This window comes from Mirounga leonina, unplaced genomic scaffold (genome assembly GCF_011800145.1).
Source record: "Mirounga leonina isolate KUSES-001 unplaced genomic scaffold, KU_Mleo_1.0 Mir_173, whole genome shotgun sequence".
In the NCBI taxonomy this organism is placed as follows: domain Eukaryota; kingdom Metazoa; phylum Chordata; class Mammalia; order Carnivora; family Phocidae; genus Mirounga; species Mirounga leonina.
In genome coordinates, this window is record NW_023270447.1 from 58,413,586 (window position 1) to 58,439,679 (window position 26,094).

At 38.3% G+C, this 26,094-nt stretch overlaps 1 protein-coding gene across 8 annotated transcripts in view; it reads right to left on the reverse strand.

Annotated features, from left to right (window-relative positions):
• MAST2 (microtubule associated serine/threonine kinase 2) overlaps window positions 1–26,094 on the reverse strand; it is a 219,652-nt gene that overhangs the window by 160,928 nt on the left and 32,630 nt on the right. For all 8 annotated transcript variants that reach the window (XM_035018675.1, XM_035018682.1, XM_035018679.1 and 5 more), the window contains exons 2-3: window positions 23,015–23,162; window positions 19,414–19,556 (exon numbers count right to left, since the gene is read on the reverse strand). In XM_035018675.1, the coding sequence (XP_034874566.1) occupies window positions 19,414–19,556; window positions 23,015–23,162 (291 nt within the window). The remainder of the gene's footprint in view (window positions 1–19,413; window positions 19,557–23,014; window positions 23,163–26,094) is intronic.

Genomic DNA, 26,094 nt, shown 5'->3' on the forward strand with positions numbered 1-26,094 from the left:
ATATCTCCATGGACTCTTCCCATCTGCTGCTTTAAACCACTAATGGCTGGATTATGTCTATGGGGAAAACAAACACAAGACCTGAACAGACAGCTGATTTGCATTGGGTATACTATCCACTACATGAGTGTCTGCAAAGTCACAGGCTTTTAAAGCCATAGAACTTCTCTATCAAAATAGATTTTATTAAGTAAATAAAACATATATCAGCAGAGACAAGGAAGGAATCGGTCTCCAATCAGTCCTAAGAAATATAAATGGTGCAGTCTGATAAACTGTTCAGACCAGAAATTCAAAATTCAAACTCTTTATTCATTTACAAATTCAGGAATCATTTATTATGCTAAGCACTGAGATGGGCATCGGGAAAGATTACCAAGATTAACACTACCATAAACTAATAATTCTATTCTAGAAGACCTCAAATCCAATGGAGAAGTCAAATATAAGCAAATAACTATGATACAATGGGAGAAATTCTATCAAAGATAAGACAAAGTGCTAAAAAAGGAATGTCATAGAGGGCTCAATTCATTACCTCAGGATATCTACAAAAAGGCTTCCAGTAGAAGTGCCAATCTGGTCACTAAAATTAATGTTACAGATTATCAGCCCTTGGCCATGACAGTCTCCCTTTCCTAAAATGTACACAGCTTAAAAATCTTCAACCAGTCCTTACTATCTAAAAAATTAGGTAAAAAAAAAAAAAAAAAACTCCTCCTCTTGGCATTCAAGGCACCCCATAACACTGAAACAATAGATTGTATCTCCACTACGACCTTACTGTAAACTGATCCTTCCAATGAGGAAGAAAAACACACTGTTCCCTAAACACATCCCATCCTTCTCCATCTCACATTCTTTGTGGATACATAGGAATATAGTCATCTACCTTATAAGACTGTTGAAAGGAACAATTTAAACAACATATATCAATGATTCTTAACTTTTTTCACTATCTCTAATGACAAGAGTAGAGCGCACACTGTGCAAAATTTCCTTCCCCAACCTGGTTTCTTTATAAAGTTTTGTGTTCTGGGGGCCTGGGTGGCACAGTCGGTTACACATCTGACTCTTGGTTTCAGCTCAGGTCATGATCTCAGGATCCTGAGATTGAACCCCAAGTTGGGCTCCACACTCAGCGTGGAGTCTGCTTGAGATTCTCTCTCCTTCTCCCTCTGCCCCTACCACTCATGCTCTCTCTTTAAATAAATAAATCTCTAAAAGCAAAACAAACAAAAAAAGTAGTTTCATGTTTTATTCTTAAAATTCATATAAATTTTGCATTCTCTCTAATCTAAGAAACCCTTATTTTTTAGTATTAATATTGATAAATACTGATTAAATTGCAGGAGACCGAAGAAGAATAACCACAGAAATGGGGGAAAATAAAATGCTTAAGGAAGCCAAGAAAAGAGTGTTCAGAGAAGGCTGAACAATAACAAATGCTGCCAGGAGACCCAAGAACACCTTTGAATTTACTGACATGAAAGTCAGTGGTGCCCTTTGTAAAAACAGTTTTGGGGTAGATGTGTGATAGGAGCAGAAGCCCAACTGCAGTGGGTTACAGAATAAGTAGGAGATGAGGAAATAAAGACAGAGAATCTATACAGCATTTCCAGCTTTTTCTATCCTTCATAGCCAAATTTCTCAAAAAAAAAAAAAAAAGGGAATGGATGGTATTCAGAACATAAATAGAGATAGAAGGAATACTTCTTCCATTCTAACATTATAAAAAGCAGGTACAGGCAACAAAATATCTGTAATTTTAGTAGTAAAGAAGCTAAAGAAGTTTCCAAATTATAGCTATTTTCTCTGCGAAATAAAGAAGGAAATCGGCAGAAAGCAAAGAGATTGGTGATTTGAGAAGAGCAAGGAAATCTGAAGATAATGTAGAGAACAAGATGATGAGTTAATTAAAGAAAAAGGTAGGACTGGTGAGCAATGCTGAGGACTGACTGACATTACCCATAATAATTTTATAGGGCCACCATTCTGTTCCACATGTGGCTTTTTTCAGTAGGACTACAGTGACACAAAGGCAAAAGTTTTACCAGACTGATTTACCAGACGGACAAAAAATGGGACAAAAGATTTATGACATTGACTAAAGAGTTAAAGAGTTAATGGGCCATGGAATCAAAGCTAAAAAGGGAGGAAAGTAAAGATGAAAGAACAGGAAGAAATCAGAAGGATCTAACAGAGATACTGATAAGCCTAAGAACTGGTATGCTTTAAGAATAAGTACATGAAGGAGCTGAAATCTATTGAGCTGTGGTGAGGAGGTTATCCAGCATTATGATTTTAGAAGGGGAACATTTCAGTGGTATGACAATGCATAAACTATAGTCCTGAAGATGGTACAAAGGTAGACTAGAAATAATGATGATAAGGTCCAGCAACTATGATGCTGGAATATTGATAGGGCCCACATGGTTGCTGAAGAAAAGATAATAAAGATAATAGTAGGAGTTGGGAAACTTATGCCTAATGATAGTATCTAACATGAAGGGAGGAATAATTAGAAGATTAGTAAATACAGCAGCCAGGGAAGGGAAGGGTTTAGACATAAGGACTGCTAAGAAAAATTACCCTAATAGTTCACATTGAATTCTGCTTCAAATAAATTTGATTTATAAATGGATGTATTAATTTAACTAAAACCCTTTATTTCATAACTAAATGAAGTTAGGACCCAAGAAGAGAATGTAACATGCTTAGAAACTGTATGGTAGGAACTTGAACCCATGTTTCTGCTAGAACATGCATATTTAACTAAATAGAACAGATGGAGGAGGATTGCTTATCCTAGAAAAGATGAGCAGAACATCTTCATCAGTTAATCTACATTAATACGGTGTTAATTAGACAGAGGGGTACCTGGGTGGCTCAGTCAGTTAAGTGTCCAACTCTTGGGTTCGGCTCAGGTCATGATCTCAGGGTTGGGAGACTGACCCCTGTGTCAGGCTCTGTGCTCAGTGGAGAGTCTGCTTGAGATTCTCTCCCTCACCCTCTGCCCCTCCTGCTCGTGCTCTCTCTCTCATAAATAAATCTTTTTTTTTTAAAGGACTATTTGCGGGGCACATGGCTGGTAGAGCATGCAACTCTTGATCTCAGGATTATAAATTCGAGCCCCACATTGGGTGTAGAGTTTACTTAAAAATAAAATCTAAAAAAAAAAAAAAGACTATTTAGCAATAACTAGGTTAAAACTAGACATCTGCACAAATAAAGCTGAATACATAAATTCTCAGAAGAGTTTGCATCTATGTATGTTCTCAATATAAATTATTATTCTTTCATTCATCAGAAAGGGAATATCTTATAACTACACCTCTATACGGAAAGCTATAAGGAGCTTTACATGGTAAACACGCCAAAGTAAGCACAATGAGAAAAGTCACTTTTTTACAAAACCTAAACCCTAAAGGCAGTCTCAGAGGAGATTTTCTCACTAGACCTACCACATCCTCTGCATGTGACACTGCACACAGCACAAAGCACAGAACCTGGAGCCTCTATGGTTCGCATTCGTTCAACAAAGGATTCTTCTTTTTATTTGTAGAAGAGGAGGAGACACCCCTGAAGCACTTCTTTATTTGTTGCTTAAATGGAAACTCAGTCAGTCAAGTAAAATTCCTTCAAAATAGGTAGGCTTTTCATAGAGGAAAAATACACTCCTCAGGGTAAAAAGACAACTGATTTTCTGATATCCCCTATTTTAGAATTTGCATAGGTCTACAGTTAAGATTCCTTACTCAAACCTCACAGGAAATCATTCTCTTTTGAAAGTAATCCTCCTTTCATTCATTTATTCTAAAATTAAGTATCCTCGGGCACCTGGATGGCTCAGTCGTTAAACGTCTGCCTTTGGCTCAGGTCATGATCCCGGGGTCCTGGGATCAAGCCCCGCATCAGGCTCCCTGCTCAGTGGGAAGCCTGCTTCTCCCTCTCCCACTCCCCCTGCTTGTGTTCCCTCTGTTACTGTGTCTCTCCTCTGTCAAATAAAATAAAATCTTTAAAATAAAATAAAGTCTTTAAAATAAAATAAAATAGGGGCGCCTGGGTGGCTCGGTCGTTAAGCGTCTGCCTTTGGCTCAGGTCATGATCCCAGGGTCCTGGGATCGAGCCCTGCATCGGGCTCCCTGCTCAGTGGGGAGCCTGCTTCTCCCTCCCCCATTCCCCCTGCTTGTGTTCCCTCTTGCTGTGTCTCTCTCTGTCAAATGAACAAATAAAATCTTAAAAAATAATAATAGTAATGTACCAATACCTGTACTTCTCAATCTTTCCTCAGCATTCTTAAATACACCTATGCATAGCAGTACATGACATTAATAATACAATTAAAAGACTTTCTGTACAAGATTTAAAACAAAAACAGAACAAAACCTATATCTATAACTTTTAACTGGTAGTTTAACAATACCATTTTTTTTATATATGTGATATTTTATGAAACCCTTGCATAAACATTGTGTCATGTATTCTAACCCTCAACAAATTCAGTAAGATGTCTTTTAATAGTTCCAATCAACCAGTTTAAGTTAAAACAATTTTTAATTTTAAATGTCTTTTAAAAATATGAAACCCACTATTTTTTAAGGTTACATACCTTAAATTCTTTACAAATTTACAAATTATCACAGAAGATATGATTAAAGTGTTTAACAAATCCAAGTTAAAATTCAGCTCTATTTGTTCAGGCAAAAATAACTGGTCTGTTCTTTTGCTTCTCTCTTAAGGATGTTCGTGAGAACAAGCAACCAAACTGCTAATATCCTATTCAATTTCATGAAAATCTCTCAACTTTTAATATAAAATCTCATACTTTGAAAAGACACTAGGTGGCATTAGAAACATGTTCCTCTTACGAAAAAGAAGAAACAAAGAGTACAAAAGAGAGCAATTCTCAAACTGACAGTGAATGATCTAAACTCCTATAAATCTTACTAAGTTGAATACTTCACTATCTTGCCCTTTCAGATATAAATTTTTCATGCTCTCCTACATTCCTTTTCATTCTCTGTACTTTCTTGCATGATTTAATCCACAGCTTCCAAATCCCTATTTATAGCTCTAAAACTGATCTCCTTTACTCTAAGTGTTTATTTCTAACTCTTAAAAGGATATCTAACAAGTGGATATCCACATTCAAAAGAATGAAACTGCACCCCCCTATTTCACACCATATACAAAAATTAACTCAAAATGGATCTATGTAGTAAATATAAAGCTAAAACCATAAAACTCTTAGGAGAAAGCACAGGGGTATATTTTCATGACCTAGGATCTGGCAATGTATTCTTTTTTTTTTTTTTTTTAAAGATTTTATTTATTTATTTGAGAGAGAGAGAGAGAATGAGAGAGAGCACATGAGAGGGGGGAGGGTCAGAGGGAGAAGCAGACTCCCTGCCGAGCAGGGAGCCCAATGCAGGACTCGATCCAGGGACTCCAGGATCATGACCTGAGCTGAAGGCAGTCGCTTAACCAACTGAGCCACCCAGGTGCCCTGGCAATGTATTCTTAAGATGGGAGACCAAAAGCACAAGCAAAAAAAGAAAAAAATTAGATTTCATCAAAATTTTTAAATTTTATACATCAAAAGACACTGTTAAGAAAGTGAAAAGAGGGCACCTGGGTGGCTCAGTTGGTTAAGCGACTGCCTTCGGCTCAGGTCATGATCCTGGAGTCCCTGGATCGAGTCCCACATCGGGCTCCCTGCTCGGCAGGGAGTCTGCTTCTCCCTCTGCCCCTCCCCCCTCTCATGTGCTCTCTCTCATTCTCTCTCTCAAATAGATAAATAAAATCTTTAAAAAAAAAAAAAAAGAAAGAAAGTGAAAAAAATACAGAAATGGAGAAAATATCTGCAAATCATACATCTGATAAGGATCTAGTATCCAGAATATATAAAGAACTCTTACAATTCAACAACAAAACAACAAAATTTTTAAATGGGCAAAGTACTTGAATAGACATTTCTCCTAAAAATATACATAAATGGCTAAAAAAGCACATTAAAAAAAAGATGCTCAACATCATTAGTCATCAGCCATTTGATTTGCATCAGTCATGAAAATCAAATGAGATACCACTTCACACCCACCAGGATAGTATAATAAAAAATAACAATTTTTTTAAATAGAAAGTAAGTGTTGGCAAGTGTGTAGAGAAACTGGAACCTTTGTACATTGCTGGTGAGGATGTAAAATGGTGTAGCAACTGTGGAAAACAGTTTGGCAATTTCTTAAAAAGTTAAAGATAGAATTATCATATGACCCCTCAATTCCACCCCTAGATATATACCCCAAAGAATTGAAAACAGGTACTCAAACATGTATACATACACACATTTTCACAGCAGCAATATTCACAACAGCCAAAAGGCAGAAATATTCCAGATGTCCATCAACAGATGAATGGATAAACAAACTGTGTTATAGGGGCGCCTGGGTGGCTCAGTTGGTTGAGCGACTGCCTTCAGCTCGGGTCATGATCCTGGAGTCCCAGGATCGAGTCCGACATTGGGCTCCCTGCTCAGCAGGGAGTCTACTTCCCCCTCTCATGCTCTCTCTCATTCTCTCTCTCAAATGAATAAATAAAAATCTATGAAAAAAAACTGCGTTATATACATACAATGGGAAATTATTCAGTCACAAAAAGAATGAAGTACTGATACATGCTAGAATGTAGGTAGACCATCCAAACATTATGCTAAGCCAAAGAAGTCAGACACAGAGGTTATATAGGGTATGATTCCATTTATAGGAAATATCCAGGATAGATAATGCAAGAGACAGAATGCATATTGATGGTTGCCAGAGGCTGAGTGGAAGTGGAAAGGGGGAGAAGTGCTTAATGGATAAGGGGTTTTACTTAGGAGTGACGGAAATGTTTTACAAATGGATAGAGGTGGTGGTTGCACAACACTGTGAATGTACTAAATGTTCACTAACTGTTCACTTTAAAATGGCTTATTTTATATTATGTGAATTTCATCTCAATAAATTATTTTTAAAAGGATATCTAGGGGCGCCTGGGTGGCTCAGTTGGTTAAGCATCTGCCTTCGGCTCAGGTCATGATCCCAGAGTCCTGGGATCTGGCCTGCATCAAGCTCCCTGCTGGGTAAGGAGCTGGCTTCTTCCTCTCCTCCCCACTTGTGCTATCTCTGTCGCTATCTCTCTCTCATGAATAAAATCTTTAAAATGCATACGTACATACAAGGATATCTATACCATATGACCTGTCCTCAATATGCTAAGAATCAAACTCATTAATTTCCTCTCCCAACTTGTTTTTTTTCCTATATACCCAATTTCAATTAAAGGTACCACTATCTAACCCTCAAAGTTGTAAATGAATTCATTCTTATTTCTTGATTCTCTTCTATCTAATCCAGCAGTTTTCCATGAGTATAACCTTATTATAAATAACTGCTTCTATTACTATTTAAGGTACCTAAAGGCATGCAAATAAAGAGTAACATTTAGTTCATACTTATGACAAATCTGGCACTTTGTTATTTTACATGGATTGTCTCATTTTATCCTAATAACTCCATGAGAAAGCCCTATAATTATCTTGATTTTAAAGATGAGAACACAGAAGATTAAAGTTCAGTGACTTCCCTTGGTTTATATGATTGCTAAGTGGCAGGACAAGAACATGGAATATAGGCCTACAGCTTTAGCTAGTATTTACTTCCTTTGTAAAGTAGAAGGCATTCACAATCATTTCATTCAAATATATTTTCTTGAGTAGGAATTAGAAAAGTAGAAACTAATGGGTAAACCCAAAGGAGTTATTTGCAAGTATCACTTATCATGACTTCTGGATTTTTATCTCCAAAGGAGGTAGTGATACATATTTTTTACATCCAAACAACAAAAACTATTACCTCTTCAACAGTTTAACAATGTTAAATGTTACAAATGTGCCTCATTGTAGATGCACTTCATTTGTCTCTATCCCATTAAAAATTAATACTCAACAGCAAAAATGTTTCTTTGTGATAAAGTCAGATTTTTTCCCTCTTATGACTTGTGCTGCTTTTTGTACTCTAAGAAACATTTACCTCACCGAAAATCACAAAGACTTTCTCCTGTGTTTTCCTTTACATGTTTTATTATCTTATCCATTTCAAGTTAATTTTTGTATATAGCATGAGGTAAAGGTCAAAGTTCTTTTTTTTCCCCCCATGTAAATTGTTCCAGCAACATTTGTTAAAAAGACTATGTTTTCCCTATTTAATTACATTGGCTTTTCCCGGACTTTCTGGATTTTCTATTCTGTTCCAATGAACTACATGTCTATCTTTATACCAATATCACACTGTCTTGCTTACTGTACCTTTATAGAAAGTCATAAAATTGGGTGAAGGGATTCCTCTAAGTTTAGTCTTCTTTTTCAATATTTTGGTTATTCTAGGCCCTTTGCATTTCAATATAAATTCGAAATCATCTTGGCACTTTCTGAAAAAGACTGTTTGGGTTTTTAATAGGACTGCATTGAATCTATACATCAGTAGGAGGAATTTACATCTTGATATCGAGTCTTCCAATTCATTAACATATCACTCCATTTAGATCTTCTTTAATTTCTCTCAGTAATGTTTTACAGTTAAAATGTACTGATTTTACAAATATATTGTTTATATTTAGTTATTACATATTTTTAAGCTATTGTAAATAGTAATGATTTTTAAATTTCAATTTCTAATTGTTCATTGCTGGTATAGAGAAATACAATTGATTTTTGCTTTTTTTCATATATAGATTTTTGTATAAAACACGGATAAGAAAATGAAAACGTGAGCCACAGCACGGAGAAAATATTTAAAAGGATATTATCTGATATACAACTAGTATTGGAACAGACAAAGAACTCTTAAGACTCAAAAATAAGATCAACAAAAGATTTGAACAGATACCTCATCACAGAAGATATATGAATGGCAAATAAACACATAAAAAGTAATTCAACCTCATTAGTCATCAGAGATGCAAATTAGAAGCAAATGTTAGTGGAAATGCAAAAATGCCACTTTGGAAAACAGTTTGGCAGTTTCTTATAAGGATTAACATACACTTGGGGTGCCTGGGTGGCTCAGTCGTTAAGTGTCTGCCTTGGGCTTGTGTCATGATCCCAGGGTCCTGGGATTGAGCCCCGCGTCGGGCTCCCTGCTCCGTGGGAAGCCTGCTTCTCCCCCTCCCACTACCCCTGCTTGTGTTCCCTCTCTCGCTGTGTCTCTCTCTGTCAAATAAATAAAATCTTAAAAAAAAAGATTAACATACACTTACTCTATATCCCAGCAATCTCATTCCTAGGTATTTATCAAGCAGAAACGAAAGCATAAGCCCACACAAATACCTCTACACAAACTTTCATAGGAGCTTTCTCAGTAACAGGCAAAAACTAGAAACAATCCAAATGATCAACTGATGAATGGACAAAGTCTGATTATACCCATGCCAAAGGAATACTTTCAGCAATAAAAAAAAAACTGCTGATACTGAAAACAATGTGAATGAATCTCAAAACCATTATGCTAAGTAAAAGAAGTCAAGACAGAAAGGATTACATACTACATACTTCCATTTATATGAGATTCTGGAAAAGGCAAAAATCACAGTGACAGAAAACAGATCAGTGGTTGCCAAGGGCTAGTGCTAGGGGAGAGAACAGACTGCAAACAAGAGACAGGGAATATTTTGGGGTGATAGAAATTTCAATACCCTGATTTTCCATACCGTATCATGTTTGGTGGTAGTGACACAACTATATACATCTGGGAAAATTCATCAAATTGTACACTTAAAATGGGTGAATTTTATCCTATGTAAATTATACCTCAATACAACTAATTATGATATAGATACAGAGATCTCCAATTCTCACAGTAGAAAATGCAAAGCTACAGCTACAGAAAGGTAAGACTGAAAGGGGAAGTTGCTCAGTTTAGAATCTCTTTATAACACAGAAGTGGGTAAAACAAAAATCTATGGGTATTGCTCTTTGAAGTCATTACGTGATAATTAAAGAATAATCATGTCCATCAACAGATGAATGGATAAAGACGATGTGGTATATATATGTATGTATATATGTATGTATATATACACACATAGATACACACACACACAAACACACACACAAAAAATAGAATATTACTCAGCCATCAAAAACAATGAAATCTTGCCATTTGCAACAACATGGATGGAATTAGAGGGTGTTATGCTAAGCAAAATAAGTCAGAGAAAGACAAATACCATACGATTTCACTCACATGTGCAATTTAAGAAACAAAACAGATGAGCATAGGGGAAAGGAAGGAAAAATAACATAACATGAAAAATAAAACAACATGAAAACAGGGGTTCCTCCCCAGCCCCTTGCTGGAGGAGAGGTTGCGGGTGGGGGGGATAGGGTAAGTGGGATGGGCATTAAGAAGAGCACTTGATGTAATGAGCACTGGGTGTTATATGCAACTGATGAATCACTAAATTCTACCCCGTGAAACTAATACACTATACGTTAACTAAATTGAATTTACATTAAAAAAATGTTTTTAATCATAAAGATCTAAAAATACATAATAAAGTTTAACCATATTTCAAATGTTTTAAAAAAGAATGATATGAAAAGGTTCTAAGTGGTATCATGGATTTTTAATTCCTTTAAAAGTGTACCCCATATATGCCCACCTCAAAAATACAGTAACAGGGGTGCCTAGGTGGATCAGTCAGTTGGACATCTGACTTTCTTTTTAAGATTTTATTTATTTAGGGGCGTCTGGGTGGCTCAGTTGGTTAAGCAAATGCCTTCGGCTCAGGTCATGATCCTGGAGTCCCAGGATCGAGTCCTGCATCGGGCTCCCTGCTCAGTAGGGAGTCTGCTTCTCCCTCTGACCCTCCCTCCTCTAATGCTGTCTCTCTCATTCTCTCCCTCTTAAATAAATAAATAAAATCTTTAAAAAAAAAAGATTTTATTTATTTATTTGAGAGAGGGAGAGAGAGAGAGGGAGAACACAGAGGGAAAGGGAGAAGCCGAGAGAGCTGATCAGAGAGCCCAATGTGGGACTTGATCCCAGGACCCTGAGATCATGATCCAAGCCAAACGCAGACACCTAACCAGCTAAGCCACCCAGGCACCCCAACGGCATCTGACTTGATTTTAGCTTGAGTCATGATCGAGCCCCTGCAATGGGCTCTGTGCTCAGCAACAAGTCTGCTTGAGATTCTCTCCCTCTGTTCCTCCCTGCTATTCGTACTCTCTCTCACGTTCAAATAAATAAATCTTAAAAAAATAAGAATTTTAAAAATGCAATAATAAAAGCCTTAAATAATCAAAGCCACTAAACACCCACTAGAATGACTATAATTAAAAAAAAAGAAAATAACAAGTATTAGTGAAGATGTAGAGAAATTAGAACTCTCATACATTGTTGGTGGGAATGCAAAACAATGCAGCCACTGTGGAAAACAGGTTAGTGGTTCCTCAAAAAGTTAAACACAGAATTACCATGATTTCAGCAATTCCACTCCTGGTGATATACCCAAAAGAATTTAAAACAGGAGCTCAACTACAAGGTAGATAAACCTCAAAAACATTATGAAATTGAAGAAGCTAAATGAAACAGAAGATCACATATTATATGATTCCATTGATATGAAATATCCAGATTAGGTAATCCATAGAGACAGAATGTAGATTGGTAGATGCCAGGGCTGGGATGAGGGTGGAATGGAGAGTGACTGCTTAATGGATAGAGGTTTTTCTCTTAGGGTGATAAAATGTCTTTGAACTTGACTTAACTCCAAAGTTCAATCTGGTGTTGAGCTTTGGTTCTTTAAAGCTTACTTTTCTCTCTGTTAAATCTCATTTGCTGGTTCCTCTTGAGCCATCATTTCTGTTTGTGAGATTCTGACCGAATGTATTCAACATGGAAAATGTACCATCAGCCTATGTGAAAAGCGTTCCTTCTATGTGTTTATGAAAGAAGTTGATGAAAATGATTATTAAGACAAGGACAAGAATAGAGATCTGTGTGACATCATTTGAGACTGGTACTGACACATTAAAAATCAACCTTCTTTTGCAGACATTATACTTCAAACAAGTATTAATCCAACAAGCTCTAATATTAGCAAATATATTCCAAAAAGTTCTTTACTCATTTAATAAGAAATTATACATTGCTTACTATGCGCCACATATAATGCTACATGTAGATTAGAAACATGATGATGGACAGAGTCATTCTTTGCAAATGATCATTTCTATTGTTAAAAAGAAAACCACAGGCCCAAAATGGCATCACTTAGGTTAAGGCCTCAAGTCAGTAAACCAAGACTTAATACCTAACCTAACTGCAGTTTCAACCCCCAGGAATATAACCTTTAACCCATCTACATGGACTTTCCTGGTCAATACTAGGAAATTTACTAATAGACTCCTATTCCCCTTAAAAGGGCAACCTTGCCTAAATAATGCATTCCCTGCTAATAAATTCCTTTCTTCTGTCTTTGTATGCCCTCCTCCTGCCTTTAAAAAACCTTTTTCTTGCTTAACTCCCTGGAGCTCCCTTCTACTTGCTAGATGGGATGCTGCCTGATTCATAAATCATTTAATAAAGCTAATTAGATCTTCAAATTTAGCATCATTCCTGTAAAGGCAATGTCTGCCAACAAAATAAAAAAAGAATCCCAAAAGTACATTTGGAGAAGCAGTCAAATCCTACCAATTATAAGATTCTTGGGATTTACAATTCTCCTACTAAAATGCCAATATTCAGTACAGTTCACTGGTTAGGCCAACCTTTATACTGAGGTATAAATTACTTGAACACAACATTCTGATTTCGAAGAAAAAGTATCCAAGCCTAACCCTTCCATCTGTGATCTCTGTCTCTAGTTCCTCATTACCCATTTGCTAATCTCAATGAAAACTCATTCACTCAATAATTAACTATTGTACATTATAATAACCATTACAGGAAGCTATCAAAAGATTTTAATCAAGTGAATAGCTAAACACTGGTGCTGCATAAATATTAACCAAATGAAAAAACTGGAAGACAAAGCTAAAAGAAGGTACAGCATAGGTTATGCAGTTAAAGGTATTGTAGTAGCACTGGGTGGTAAGAGATGGTAGCTACACCTATGGTGAACACAGCATACCATACAGACTTGTTGAATTGCTATGTTATACACCTAAACTAATGTAACACTGAGTATCAACTACACTTCAATTAAAAAAAAAAAACTAGAAGAAAGAATAGACATGATCAGATTTGTTTTTGAAATAAGACTTTAGAGTGAAGAGTGGCCTGGAAAGGAAGAAGACTGAATATGGTGTTCACCTAACAAGGACACTACAATTATCTAAGCAAAAAGACTGTAAATATGGCTTAGAATGGGCCACAACTGTGGTGAAAAAAATGTACACCACCTGGAGATGCTGGGAGCTAAGGCTCTCTGGATGACTAGATGGGGAAGGGAGGAAGGGTAGAGGAGGAGTCAAGAAGGAGTTCCAGGTCCCTAGCTTTCAGCTTTTGGTGCGTAATAACTCTACTTAACAAGACAGGGAACAACCAAGGAAGAACTGGTTTAGAGGAATAGAAAGGCAGAATAAGCAGATGGGAGTCTTGAGGCGCTTGGGTGGCTCAGTCAGTTAAGCATCTGCCTTCAGCTCAGGTCATTATCCCGGGATCCTGGAATCAAGCCCCAAGTCAGGCTCCCTGCTCAGCTGGAAGCCTGCTTCTCCCTCTCACTCTGCCCCTCCCTCTACCTGTGCGCTTGCACGTGCTCTCTCTCTAACAGATGACCTTTAAAAAAAAAATCTTTTTAAAAAATTTAAAAGATAAAAAAATGGAGTCTTAGACATGATGATATAGTTCAATGGATTCATGTCAGAAATACAAAAGACAAAGATCAAAGTTTTAGGTATTACTTAACATTCACGAGAAAGCAAAGCAGAAATTAAGTTTATTTTAAAGATGTGAAAAAAAGGCTCAAAAAGTTTATAATCTTTACTCAAATTCAGACAGCTAAGTATCAGACACATCTTGCTCTTCCAAGTTCTAATCCAGAGGTGTTTCTCCCATATCACTTTTAACACTAAATTTTCAACTGTATAGAAATTTTTTTAAAGACAAAATTAATCTTGGACAAGATGTCATCTAAGTTTTTTCCCATCTGGGAGCTGGGAGTATATATATATATATATATATATATATATATATACCCTGGAAGCCACTAATCAGGAATCATGGTTTCTACATATATGGGGGAAATGGGTCTTCAGAGAAATCCTCTCAACTGGTACTAGGAAATGAGGGATAAATCTAAAAATCTCTTCATAAACACCTATCACCTAGATGGCCTCAAAATGAAAATATTTGCAGGGCGCCTGCATAGCACGGTTGGTTAAGCGTCGAGTCTTGGTTTGGGCTCAGGTCATGATCTCAGGGTCATGAGATCAAGCCCTGTGTGGGGCTCCGCGCTCAGCACCATGGGGCTTCTTAGGACTCTCTCTCCCTCTCCCTCTGCCCCTCCCCGCCTTAAAAAATAAATAAATAGGGGTGCCTGGGTGGTTCAGTCAGTTAAGCAACTGACTCCTGCTTTCAGCTCAGATGATGATCTCTCGGTAGTGAGACGGAGCCCCATGTCGGGCTCCACCTCAGCATGGAGTCAGCTTCAGATTCTCTCTCCCTCTCCCTCTGCTTCCCACCCCCAACCACTCATGTATACATGCTCTCAAATAAACAAATAAATTCTTTAAAAAGAAAAAGAAAATATTTGCTACATTGAGCTTCTGGCTATCCATTCTCCAGACTCTGGTCAAGTCTAACCTCCAGCAAACTTATCTCCCCAATAATTCTTGTCCCCTTTTAGTTATGTTTCAAGTCATAATCGACAGTTCATTAAATGTTAAAATGTTAAAACTATTTGTTATATATGACTCCTGTTGACCCAAAAATTCGTTGGAGGCTGGGTCTATGTAGCAATAAGTCTATTAAGAATGAGAATACATGGTAGGAGAGATTCTTCAGAAATGTCACAGCCAGAAGCTGGGATGGCAGTACCCAGGTATATTCCAGTGTGGGGTAACTCAAAGCAGGAAAAGATATTCAATACTAACTAGCAAATGTGCCACATAAGGGGTGCCTGGTGGCTCAGTCGTTAAGCGTCTGCCTTCGGCCCAGGTCATGATCCCAGGGTCCTGGGATCGAGTCCCACGTCAGGCTCCCTGCTCAGCGGGAAGCCTGCTTCTCCCTCTCCCCCTCCCCCTGCTTGTGTTCCCTCTCTCGCCATCTCTCTCTCTGTCAAATAAAGAAACAAAATCTTTAAAAAAAAAAAATGTGCCACATAAAATATCCTTGGATGGGAGAATGGAAAGGGAGGAACTAGCCTGAAGTTACTATAGATAAGTGAATAGCTCAGGAAAGAAAGACACAGTAGAAAACAAAAAGCAGATCCTTGGGAGCAGAGAAGTAACTAAATAGAGGTCTAAAGAAATAATGCTTTTACAAATCCATATACAAAATAGATAAATAAACCAACTTTTTAAATGGGCAAAATATATGAATAGACATTTCTTCAAGAATGTTTGCAAACAGCCAATAATCACATTAAAAGATGCTCAATGTCATTAGTCATTAGAAAAATACGAATCAAAACCACAAGATATCACTTCAGACCCACTATGATTGCTAAAACCAAAGACAGACAATAGTATTAGTGAGGATGTAAAGAAATCAAACCCCTCATACACTACTGGTAGGAATGTAAAATGGTACAGCCACTTTGGAAAACAATCTGGCCATTCCTCAAAATGTTAAACACAGAGTTACCATACAACCCAACAATTCTATTTCTAAGTATATACCCAAGAAAAATGAAAACATGTCCACATGAAAATCTTTAAACAAATGTTCATAGAAGCACTATTCATCACAGTAAAAAGGTAGCAACAACCCAAATATCCATCAACTGACAAACAAAATGTGGTATATCCATACAATGGAACATTATTCAGTGATAAAAAGGAATGAAATACTTTCATGCTACAATGTAGATAGACCTTAAAAACATCATGCTAATTGAAAGAAGCCAGTCACAAAAGGCCACATGTTATAGGAATCAATTTATATGAAATGTACAGAATAGGCAAATGTTCAGAGGCAGAAAGTAGATTAATGGTTACATAGGGCTGGGGGGATGGGAGGATAAAGAGGTGACAGCTAAAGGGTATAGGGATTCTTTCTGAAGTGATTAAAATGTTCTAAAATTGACTATAATGATGGCTGCATGCATCTGTGAATATACTAAAAATCACTGAAGAGTACAGTTTAATTGGGTAAATTGTATCTTACGTGAATTATATCTCAATAAGCCTTTAAAAAGAAAAAGTAATTCAGAAATACTCTACTTCGGTTGGCCTAGGCTAGGACTCTAGCAACCTCAGTCCAGGAATTCCCTCTGCAACACAACATCTTAAAATAAAACATTCAGTTGGGCGCCTGGGTGGCTCAGTTGGTTAAGCGACTGCCTTCCACTCAGGTCATGATCCTGGAGTCCCGGGATCGAGTCCCGCATCGGGTTCCCTGCTCGGCAGGGAGTCTGCTTCTCCCTCTGACCCTCCTCCCTCTCAGACTCTCTGTCTCTCATTCTCTCTGTCTCAAATAAATAAATAAAATCTTTAAAAAAAAATAAAACATTCAGCTTTATTTTACTGGCAGTTAACTCTCAAAAGGGTGCATGTTAGAACCAGTTATAATGCTTTAAAGAAAATACTGATCCCCTGGGGCACCTGGGTGGTTCAGTCGTTAAGCGTCTGCCTTCGGCTCAGGTCATGATCCCAGAGTCCTGGGATCGAGTCCCACATCGGGCTCCCTGCTCTGCGGGGAGCCTGCTTCTCCCTCTCCCACTCCCCCTGCTTGTGTTTCCTCTCTCGCTGTGTCTCTCTCTGTCAAATAAATAAATAAAATCTCTAAAAAAGAAAATACTGATCCCTAGGACCACCCCAGTCCCACTGGATCAAAATCTCTATTATGTGGGGGTGCCTGGCTGGCTCAGTCAGTACAGTGTAACTCCTGATCTCAGGGGTTGTGAGTTTGAGCCCCATGATGGGTGTAGAGATTACTATTTTATTTTTAAGGTTTTACCTATTTGAGAGAGAAAGAGAGAGCACGAAGGGGGGGGCAGAGGAAGAAGCAGACTCCCCACTGAGCAGGGAGCCTGACACAGGGCTCGAAGCCAGGACCCCGGGATCATGACCTGAGCCAAAGGCAGATGCTTAACCGACTGAGTTACCCAGGAGCCCCAAGAGATTACTTTAAAATCTAAATTAATCATCTCTATGATAGGGTACATAAATCTATATATATGTTTTTGTATTCCAGAGATTAAAAGGAAGATGTGAGGCTTTAATAGACATGCTGAGAACAAGTGAGGAAATTTGAATATAGTCTTTCTATTAGATGCTTTTTTTTTTTAATTTTTTTTAAAGATTTTATTTATTTATTTGAGCCAGAGAGAATGAGAGAGAGGGAGAGAGCACATGAGAAGGGGTAGGGTCAGAGGGAGAAGCAGGCTCCCTGCCGAGCAGGGAGCCCGATGCGGGACTCGATCCCGGGACTCCAGGATCATGACCTGAGCTGAAGGCAGTTGCTTAACCAACTGAGCCACCCAGGCGCCCCCTATTAGATGCTATTATTAAATTGATGTTAAACTTCCTGGATCTGATAATATATTGTGGTTATTTAGGAGATTGTCCTTGGTCTTACAAAAAAATACTTAAGAGTGAGGTATCATAAGGTCTGTGACTTGCTTTGAAATGTTTCGGGGGAAAAAAATACATACATACACAGATAAAGCAAATGTGGCAAAATGTAAGTTACAACCAAATTGACCAATCTAAGTAAGTTTATGTGGGTATTCACTGTATTTGAAATTTTCAAAATAAAAAGTTGGGGAGCGGGAAAGTTCCTGATTCTTCCTATGGCCTAAGAGTCAAACTTCAGGTCATAAGGAAATCTTCTGATCCAAAAATTACCTTCCCACCTGCTATAAGAAGACTATTTCCCTATCCCCACTTCCCAGAATGACAAATGGACAAAGCTTTCTAATCTATACATGCCAACCCAAAAGATTTATAATCCCAAAGAACAGATGAGATTATATTTTAATGGGAACAAGTTTCTGTTATTGTACCCTGAAAATTACTAGTGTGCCTTGTCCTTTAGGAAGAATGTGAGATCAGCAGGAAGTCAATGGGTACCTTCAATAAAAAGGCAGAGGTATTGAGGATAAAAGGGTAGAAGATGCAATCACAGGCAGAAAACAACCTGCTCAGACTACACAGCTTAACTTTGTTAGATTCTATCATACAAATTCTAGACAAAGAAAAGGCTCATTCTTGCATCCAATATATACTAAACTGCCCACTATCCTATCCTCATGTACTAAATATGTGTATCACAGAACTATACAAAGAAGCAACATAACTTCACAAGGTTAAGAATCCTGTCTATTAGAAAGCTCTTTCCCGGGCGCCTGGGTGGCTCAGTTGGTTAAGCGACTGCCTTCGGCTCAGGTCATGATCCTGGAGTCCCAGGATCGAGTCCCGCATGGGGCTCCCTGCTCGGCAGGGAGTCTGCTTCTCCCTCTGACCCTCCCCCCTCTCATGCTCTCTCTATCTCATTCTCTCTCAAATGAATAAATAAAATCTTTAAAAAAAAAAAAAAAGCTCTTTCCCTAGGGACGCCTGGGTGGCTCAGTCGGTTAAGCATCTGCCTTTGGCTCGGGTCATGATCCCAGTGTCCTGGGATCGAGTCCCACATGGGACTCCCTGCTCAGTGGGGAATCTGCTTCTCCTTCCCCCACTCCCCCTGCTTGTGCTCCCTCTCTCGCTGTCTCTCTCTCTCTGTCAAATAAATAAATCTAAAATCTTAAAAAAAAAAATAGAAAGCTCTTTCCCACAGGGCACCTGGGTGGCTCAGTCGGTTAAGTGTCTGCCTTCGGCAGAGGTTATAATCCCTGGGTGCTGGGATCAAGCCCCACATCGGGCTCCCTGAGCAGGAAGCCTGCTTCTCCTTCCCCTCTCGCACTCTCTCTCGCTATCTCTGTCTCGCTCTCTCAAATAAATAAAATCTTTAAAAAAAGAAAGCTCTTTCCCAGAAAATTTATTCATTCAATCAACCATACTGAGTCTTTTTCTGGACTCTCCCTACATAATCAGTACCAGTGACAGCATAAGAGAGCAATCAGAATACATTCAATTAAATTCCATTTTTTTTATACTTTACTTTGAAAAATTAAACTATCCAAATCCTAAAAAGAAAAATAATAAATGTGGCCATGGCAATCAAGAATTTGTTCATAGAGCAAGGGACTGTCTTGACTAACACTTACCAAACCAGCAGTAAGAGAAGGTGCAGATTGTCCAAGGGACTGGTTCCTCATTCGAACCAGGTTTGATGCTTCTCCTGAAGACTGCCAAGTCACCTGTCCCACACTGCTATGTACACTGCTGGACAAGGGGAGCAGCTGCTTACCTTCAAACACAAGGTTTGGAAAATATACTTGTAATTATTTATTAATTAATTAATGAAAATATACAATGATATCAAGTGGATAAAAATATAGTGATCCAAAACAAAATGAAGTTCTGCCATATTCATTTTAGAATCTGTAGCCCTTTAAAAATTCCAACTGTCTTGGTGGAGAGGAGAATTGTAAATGGAATACTGAAACTGAATTGACTATTTTAAATTCTCTGTAATATCCATCACCATGCCAGCACCCACCCTAGCAGGCTGAGTTTTCCAGTCCCTTCCACGTTACTTAGTTTCTCACCAACTCAATGCAACATGAGTGGAGCTGACAGCATCTCTAAACAAGTTTGGTCCTTAAGTTTCCAGAAGATGAACACTGATTCTATAACGCTCTGGCCAGACTCCATGTGTTCAGTCCAGGTTGACTGACTGACTGCCTTAATCCCAATGAAAGACTGCAAGAAAGTCACTTATAAAAGACTGAGTATCAAGAATTGCAATGACTTTCTAATTGAGGTGCAAGTCCTATTTCAATCTCTTCCATCGTAATGTTCCTCACATTGCTGCTAGTGATTTAACCAAAATAAATGTGATATCATTCCCTGCCCTAAAAAAACTTCTGATGACTCCCTACTATTCAAAATTAGCCAGACTTTTAAAAAAATTAAAGAGATCCTCCTCTATAAATCCAGATTATCTTCCTGGCCTCATCTCCTTCAACTCTTTTCCACACCAATTTGCTCACTCAACTTCAATATTATGCTCTGTATTTTCACCTGGATTTATCTTGATCACCCAATTCACTTGAAAACCTTTCCTCTTCCTAGCAAAATCCTATTCAACATGGAAATACCCACTATAATAAAGGTGTGAGCAAACGGAGTTTTTAGTTTTGCTTTTGGTACAACATATCCTTTTATTGCAAACAAAATGTGATGCAAATTATTTGGAGGGCAATTTAGCAAAATTTACTAAAATTTTAATATGTTTGGACCCAGCATTCCACCTGTAGTAATGTAGTATAATGAAAAAATAGACCAGAATGCTCACCTTAGCAATGCTCACCAGAATAAAACTGAAAATAAATGTTTATTACAATTTAAAGAAATTGTAGTATCTCCACATAATGAAATACTGAACCCATTAAAAATAATGAGGCAGCTCAAAATGTAGTCAAGAGAAAAATATTCAACATTTCCTGTTGAGTAAAGAAAGCAGAAAGGAAGTGTGTGGCATATGATCCCAATTTTTATTTATGTATTTTTTTTAAAGAGTTATTTATTTATTTATTTGACAGAGAGACACAGTGAGAGAGGGAACACAAGCAGGGGGAGCACAAGAGGGAGAAGCAAACTCCCGGCTGAGCAGGGAGCCTGATGCAGGGCTCAATCCCAGGACCCTGGGATCATGACCTGAGCCAAAGGCAGACGCTCAACGACTGAGCCACCCAGGTGCCCCCAGTTTTATTTAAAAAAAAAAAAAAAAAAAAGTTTGTGTATATTTACATAAACTTTTAAATGTATATTTAAATATAATGGAGTATATATAAATGGTTGGAGGAAGGGAGACAAAAGAAAGTAAAGATTAAGAAGAACTTTTCACTTTGACATAATTCATGTCTTTGAACTCAAATTTTTTATTACTAGCATATTTACTTTTTTAATCAGAAAAAAATGCAATGTTTTTTAAAAATCTAGTTATCTTTCAAGTCTGTTTGCAAATGTATGTTTATTGGAAAGCCTTCCCATAAAACCCTCTACAAATAATAGTTCTCTACTCAAAACTCCCATAAGGCCAGAGTAGAGACAGCCTGCCTGTTTTCTTTCTGCCAATGTTGTCAAGTTCTCAGATCATCTGCCTACTCCTCATCTATATATTCTAAAGGAAAGCTAGCTCCTTGACTTACCCTATCCACATACACAAAGGCTAGTATCATCTCTCTATCTCCCTTCAAAATAAAAGCTTGCTGGAGAAAAGAGGTTTATGCACCTGCAAAAGAAACCCATTTGGATATATACTAGTCTGGGCTTGAAATGTACCAAGGATTGCCAAGAATTTGAGGAAAACAAACAACATAAGACAGAATGAACAATACAAACAAATGGAGACACTAGCCCTTTAGTAAAGAAATAACTCAGAAAAAAAAAAACCTTAAAAATTCTAATTATTCTTACAATGATTCAAGAGGCTAATATGCAAAATATTCCCAGTTAAACATGTCTGACTGAGCACATACTTTTATCTTTTGTCACCCAGGACAGTAAATGAGAATAAAGAAGTAAAACAAACAAAGGCTATAATGAGGGAGGGGGGATTAACTGAGGAGATGAATAAAATTTGGGGAAATCTAAAACAGATGAATCATAACCAATGGAAATGGGCAAAGAAAGACACAAGGTATAATAAGCATAGAGGAGGTTGCAGTTAAATCACAGTTAAATGAGAGAGTAGGTTACCCTACAAAATCTTAGATAAATTCAGTACTCAGAAATGCAAGATACCAAAGAGGACATAAAATTAAGATGTAAGGCTGAACTCAGATTAAATGAAAATCTATAAAGACTCAAACATAACCACATTCTCACATTGTACCACCCAGTAACCAATAGCCAATTACCCCACAAGATAGAAGGGATATGGCATCTCAGAACAAGGCAATGGATTCTGGTTATTCGGTGCTCAAAAGAGTTGATTCAGAAACAAAAGAAAACTTTTTTTAAAAATTAATACAAAAATCAAAATTCTATTTATTCACACAATATTTATAAGGTAATACATCCTTAAAAGAACAGAATACTATGAAAACAAAAAAATGGCTCTATGTGATTAAATACATGCTTGGCAAAATAATTCCACTAAGAGTGGAAAGATAAAGCCAAGGAACAGTCCTGAAAAGGGACAAAATAAAAAGAAATTTACAACTGGCAAGTACAGGTGGATTATATTTTCTTCTCTACTAATCTAGTATTTTTAGCTGAGGCCAAATGGATTCTCTTTTTTTAATATTCTATTGATTGCTTAAAATTATGTCACATTTTAATTGTTTCCTATTTGGACCATGACTTCCTTGTATCATTTCTTCCCCGTGAATTTTTTAAAGACTTTTCTATGGGGAACGTGGGGAGGCACTGCAGGCTTTGGAACAGATTTTGAAAATCGGAAAAAGAAAATCAAAAGAAGCAAAGGATGTGAAGTCCACAGAAGGAGCAGAGAGCAAAAGTCAAATTCAAAGAGAATAACCAGTGATAGTGGTCAACAAGAAAATATTTAGCAGGTTGAGGAGGCTACCATTCAGAGATGTCATGAGGAAGCAGTAAAGAGAGGAAGATGGCCTTACCCATAAGTGTTCTATACAAAACTACCACCAAAGAAGAAGCCATGAAGATGCTAAGTCAGTTGATATACCCTTAAATATTGACAACACAGTCCCACATTTCTTAAAAAACAAAATGACTCACCTGACAGCGAACTGGCCAGGCTTCCTCTCCGCAACTTACAGTCATCCTGACTAAGTTGCCGTTGGAGTTTAGCTTTTCCGGTGGATGAAAATATGTCAGGATTACTGAGCTTCCTAAAAAGCAGGGGACTAAGTCCAGCTATGACATCCTTCAAAGAAAAAAAAGGTAAAATATAAGTCTGTAATGTCTTTTCTGAAAGTGTAAGGACTTTGTATTAAACATCTCTACAACATTCATTGCAGTTAAAAAGTGCCAGCATTTTACACTTTCTCCTCAACAGCTAAAGCCAGAAACATACTTCTTAGTAAAAGCTGTTTGGGTATGCTATGAAGGCTGTGGGACACTGATTATAAAATGTCAAAGGGTGGCACCTGGGTGGCTCAGTCGGTTAAATGTCTGCCTTCAGCTCAGGTCATGATCCCAGGGTCCTGGGATCAAGCCCCACATCAGGCTCTCTGTTCAGCGAGCGTCTCCCACTGCCTACTGCTCTGACTACTTGTGCTCTCTGTCAAATAAATGAATAAAATCTTAAAAAAAAAAAAAAAGTCAAAGGGGCACCTGGGTGGCTCGGTTGAGCATCCAACTCTTAGTTTTGACTCAGGTCTTGATCTCAGGGTCATGGGATCAAGCCCCAAGTCAGGCTCCACACTCAGCAGGGAATTGACTTGAGATTCTCTCTCTCCCTTTCCCTCTGCCCCTCCCCCACCCTCTCCTTCTCTCTCTGCCCCCCTCTAAAAAAAATAAATAAAAAATAAAGTAAAAAAATAAGTCTTCTTCCACAATGAGTATATGTCTAGTTATGTTTATTTACTTTTCTCCTCCTATTCACTCTTCCTATATCCAGTAAAGAAAAGCCTATTTTAGTTTTTTAAAAATGATAAATAGCAGACCTTCCTTTACCTGTTATACAAAGTTAGAAATGCCTCTAACATTCAATTAATGCTAAAATAAAATGTAGAGCTTTCCTTATAGGTCTATGATAGGAGCTAAATATATTTCAATGAAAAAGCATGAAGTACTATGGAGAAAATGCAGACAATATGAAACATTGAGAGGGCCTCCTTTTTGTCTTTATTTTAATCCAGTTTATCCTACTCCATCCCAATGCCTGCTCCTTTTCACTCAGTAAGCAGTGTCCAACATATCATCAAGATTCAGCATTTTGGGGGTGCCTGGGTGGCTCAGTCGGTTAAGCTTCTCCCTTCGACTCAGGTCACGATCCAGGGTCCTGGGATCAAGCCCCATGTTGGGCTCCCTGCTCAAGGAGCCTGTTTCTCCCTCTCCTCCTGGCTGTGCTCTCTCTATCTCTGCCACTATCTCTGTCTCTCTAAAATAAATAAACAAAATCTTAAAAATTTTTTTCAGACATTTTGAAGCAAATGCTCACCTAACTGGCAGCATTAAAAGAGAAACTATTTTGGGGCGCCTGGGTGGCTCAGTCATTAAGCGTCTACCTTCAGCTCAGGTCGTGATCCCAGGGTCCTGGGATTGAGCCCCGCATGGGGCTCCTTGCTCCACGGGAAGCCTGCTTCTCCCTCTCCCACTCCCCCGGCTTGTGTTCCTGCTCTTGCTATCTCTCTCTCTGTCAAATAAATAAATATTTTTTTAAAAGTCAAAAAATAAAAAACTATTTTGAAAAAAGTAAGATAAATGAGACATCTTTCATATTTCAATAACGGAAGCTATAACAAACACAGACAAGTTGCACATCAAAGTGATATGGACAGTAGGAAGACAAAATGAGAAACATAAAAAGAAACAACTAAAATCTGTGTTACCTGCTGTTTGAAGAACAAGACTCAAGTAAATAGTAAAAGCCACAGGGGGGAAAAGAATGGAAAAATGCCAACATCCTTAAGATTAAAAAAAAAAAAAACCACTCTCTAAGGTCATTCGGTGTGATTGGTGGGTTCACAAACATGAGAAAGTGCCAGTATTGGTTGGTAGTGGCTATCCAGAATATAATTTATAAATGCCCACACATAAAAAAGAAAAGTTAAGTTAAAGAAAAATAACAGAAGAAACAAGGAACAGTATTTTTTTAGTTGATAGTAAATTGGGGGAGGAGTACAAGATGGCAGAGGAGTAGGAGACCTAAATTTCATCTGGTCCCAGGAATTCAGCTAGATAGTTATCTAACCATTCTGAACATATACAAACTCAACAGGAAATTGAAGAAAAGAATAGCAGCAATTCTATGATCAGAAAAGCGACCACTTTCTGGAAGGTAGGACATGTGGAGAAGTGAATCTGAGGAAATATTCCAAACGATAGACCCTGGGGGGAGGGAGCCTCCTTAAGCCGCTACTGACAAGTGATAGAGCAGCAGAGCACAAAACTGGAACTTTTAGAAGTCTGCTCCGCTGAGGGACTCCACTCCAGTGGCTAAGCGGGGGGTGGAACCCTCACTGGGACACTGTGGTCTCAGGACCCTTGTGGTCACAGGAAGATGAGGGGTGCCTGAGTGCGGCAGAGCTCCCAGATATCGGAGCAGGGAAGCCGGCTCAGAGTCTCCATAAACCGTGATACCCGGCACGGTCGGGCCACTACTCTTTGAGCAGGGACCCAACAAGCAGCAGATTCAGGGAGATTCCCCTTCCCCCACCCCCCCTGCCCAGGGAGGAGCAGTACAGGAGCGCACTACGGGGATCTGCTGGGTTTGGAGACTCCAAACAGGGTCGAGTACCAGAGATAGAAATGCTGGGTCACAGGCCGGGTGAGCACGGAGTGCGGCCAGAGACCAGGGAGACAGGAGGGATTGACTGCTTTTCTCTGGGGGTGCACTGAGGAGTGGGGCCCCGAGTTCTCGGCTCCTCTGGGGCAGAGATTGGAAAAGCCTCCATTTTCATTCTCATCCTCCAAAGCTGTAAGGAAAGCCTTCAGGGAACAAAAGCTACCAGGCAAAGCCAAGCAGATTCCTTAGCCTGGCCCCAGGCAACGGCTGCTCGATTCCACCTTGGGCAAAGTCTTTTAAGAATCACTGCAACAGGCCCCTTCCCCAGAAGATCCGCAAGACCATCCAGCCAAGACCAAGCTGACTGATCAATGAGAACTACAAAATTCCAGTGCTAGGGGAATAA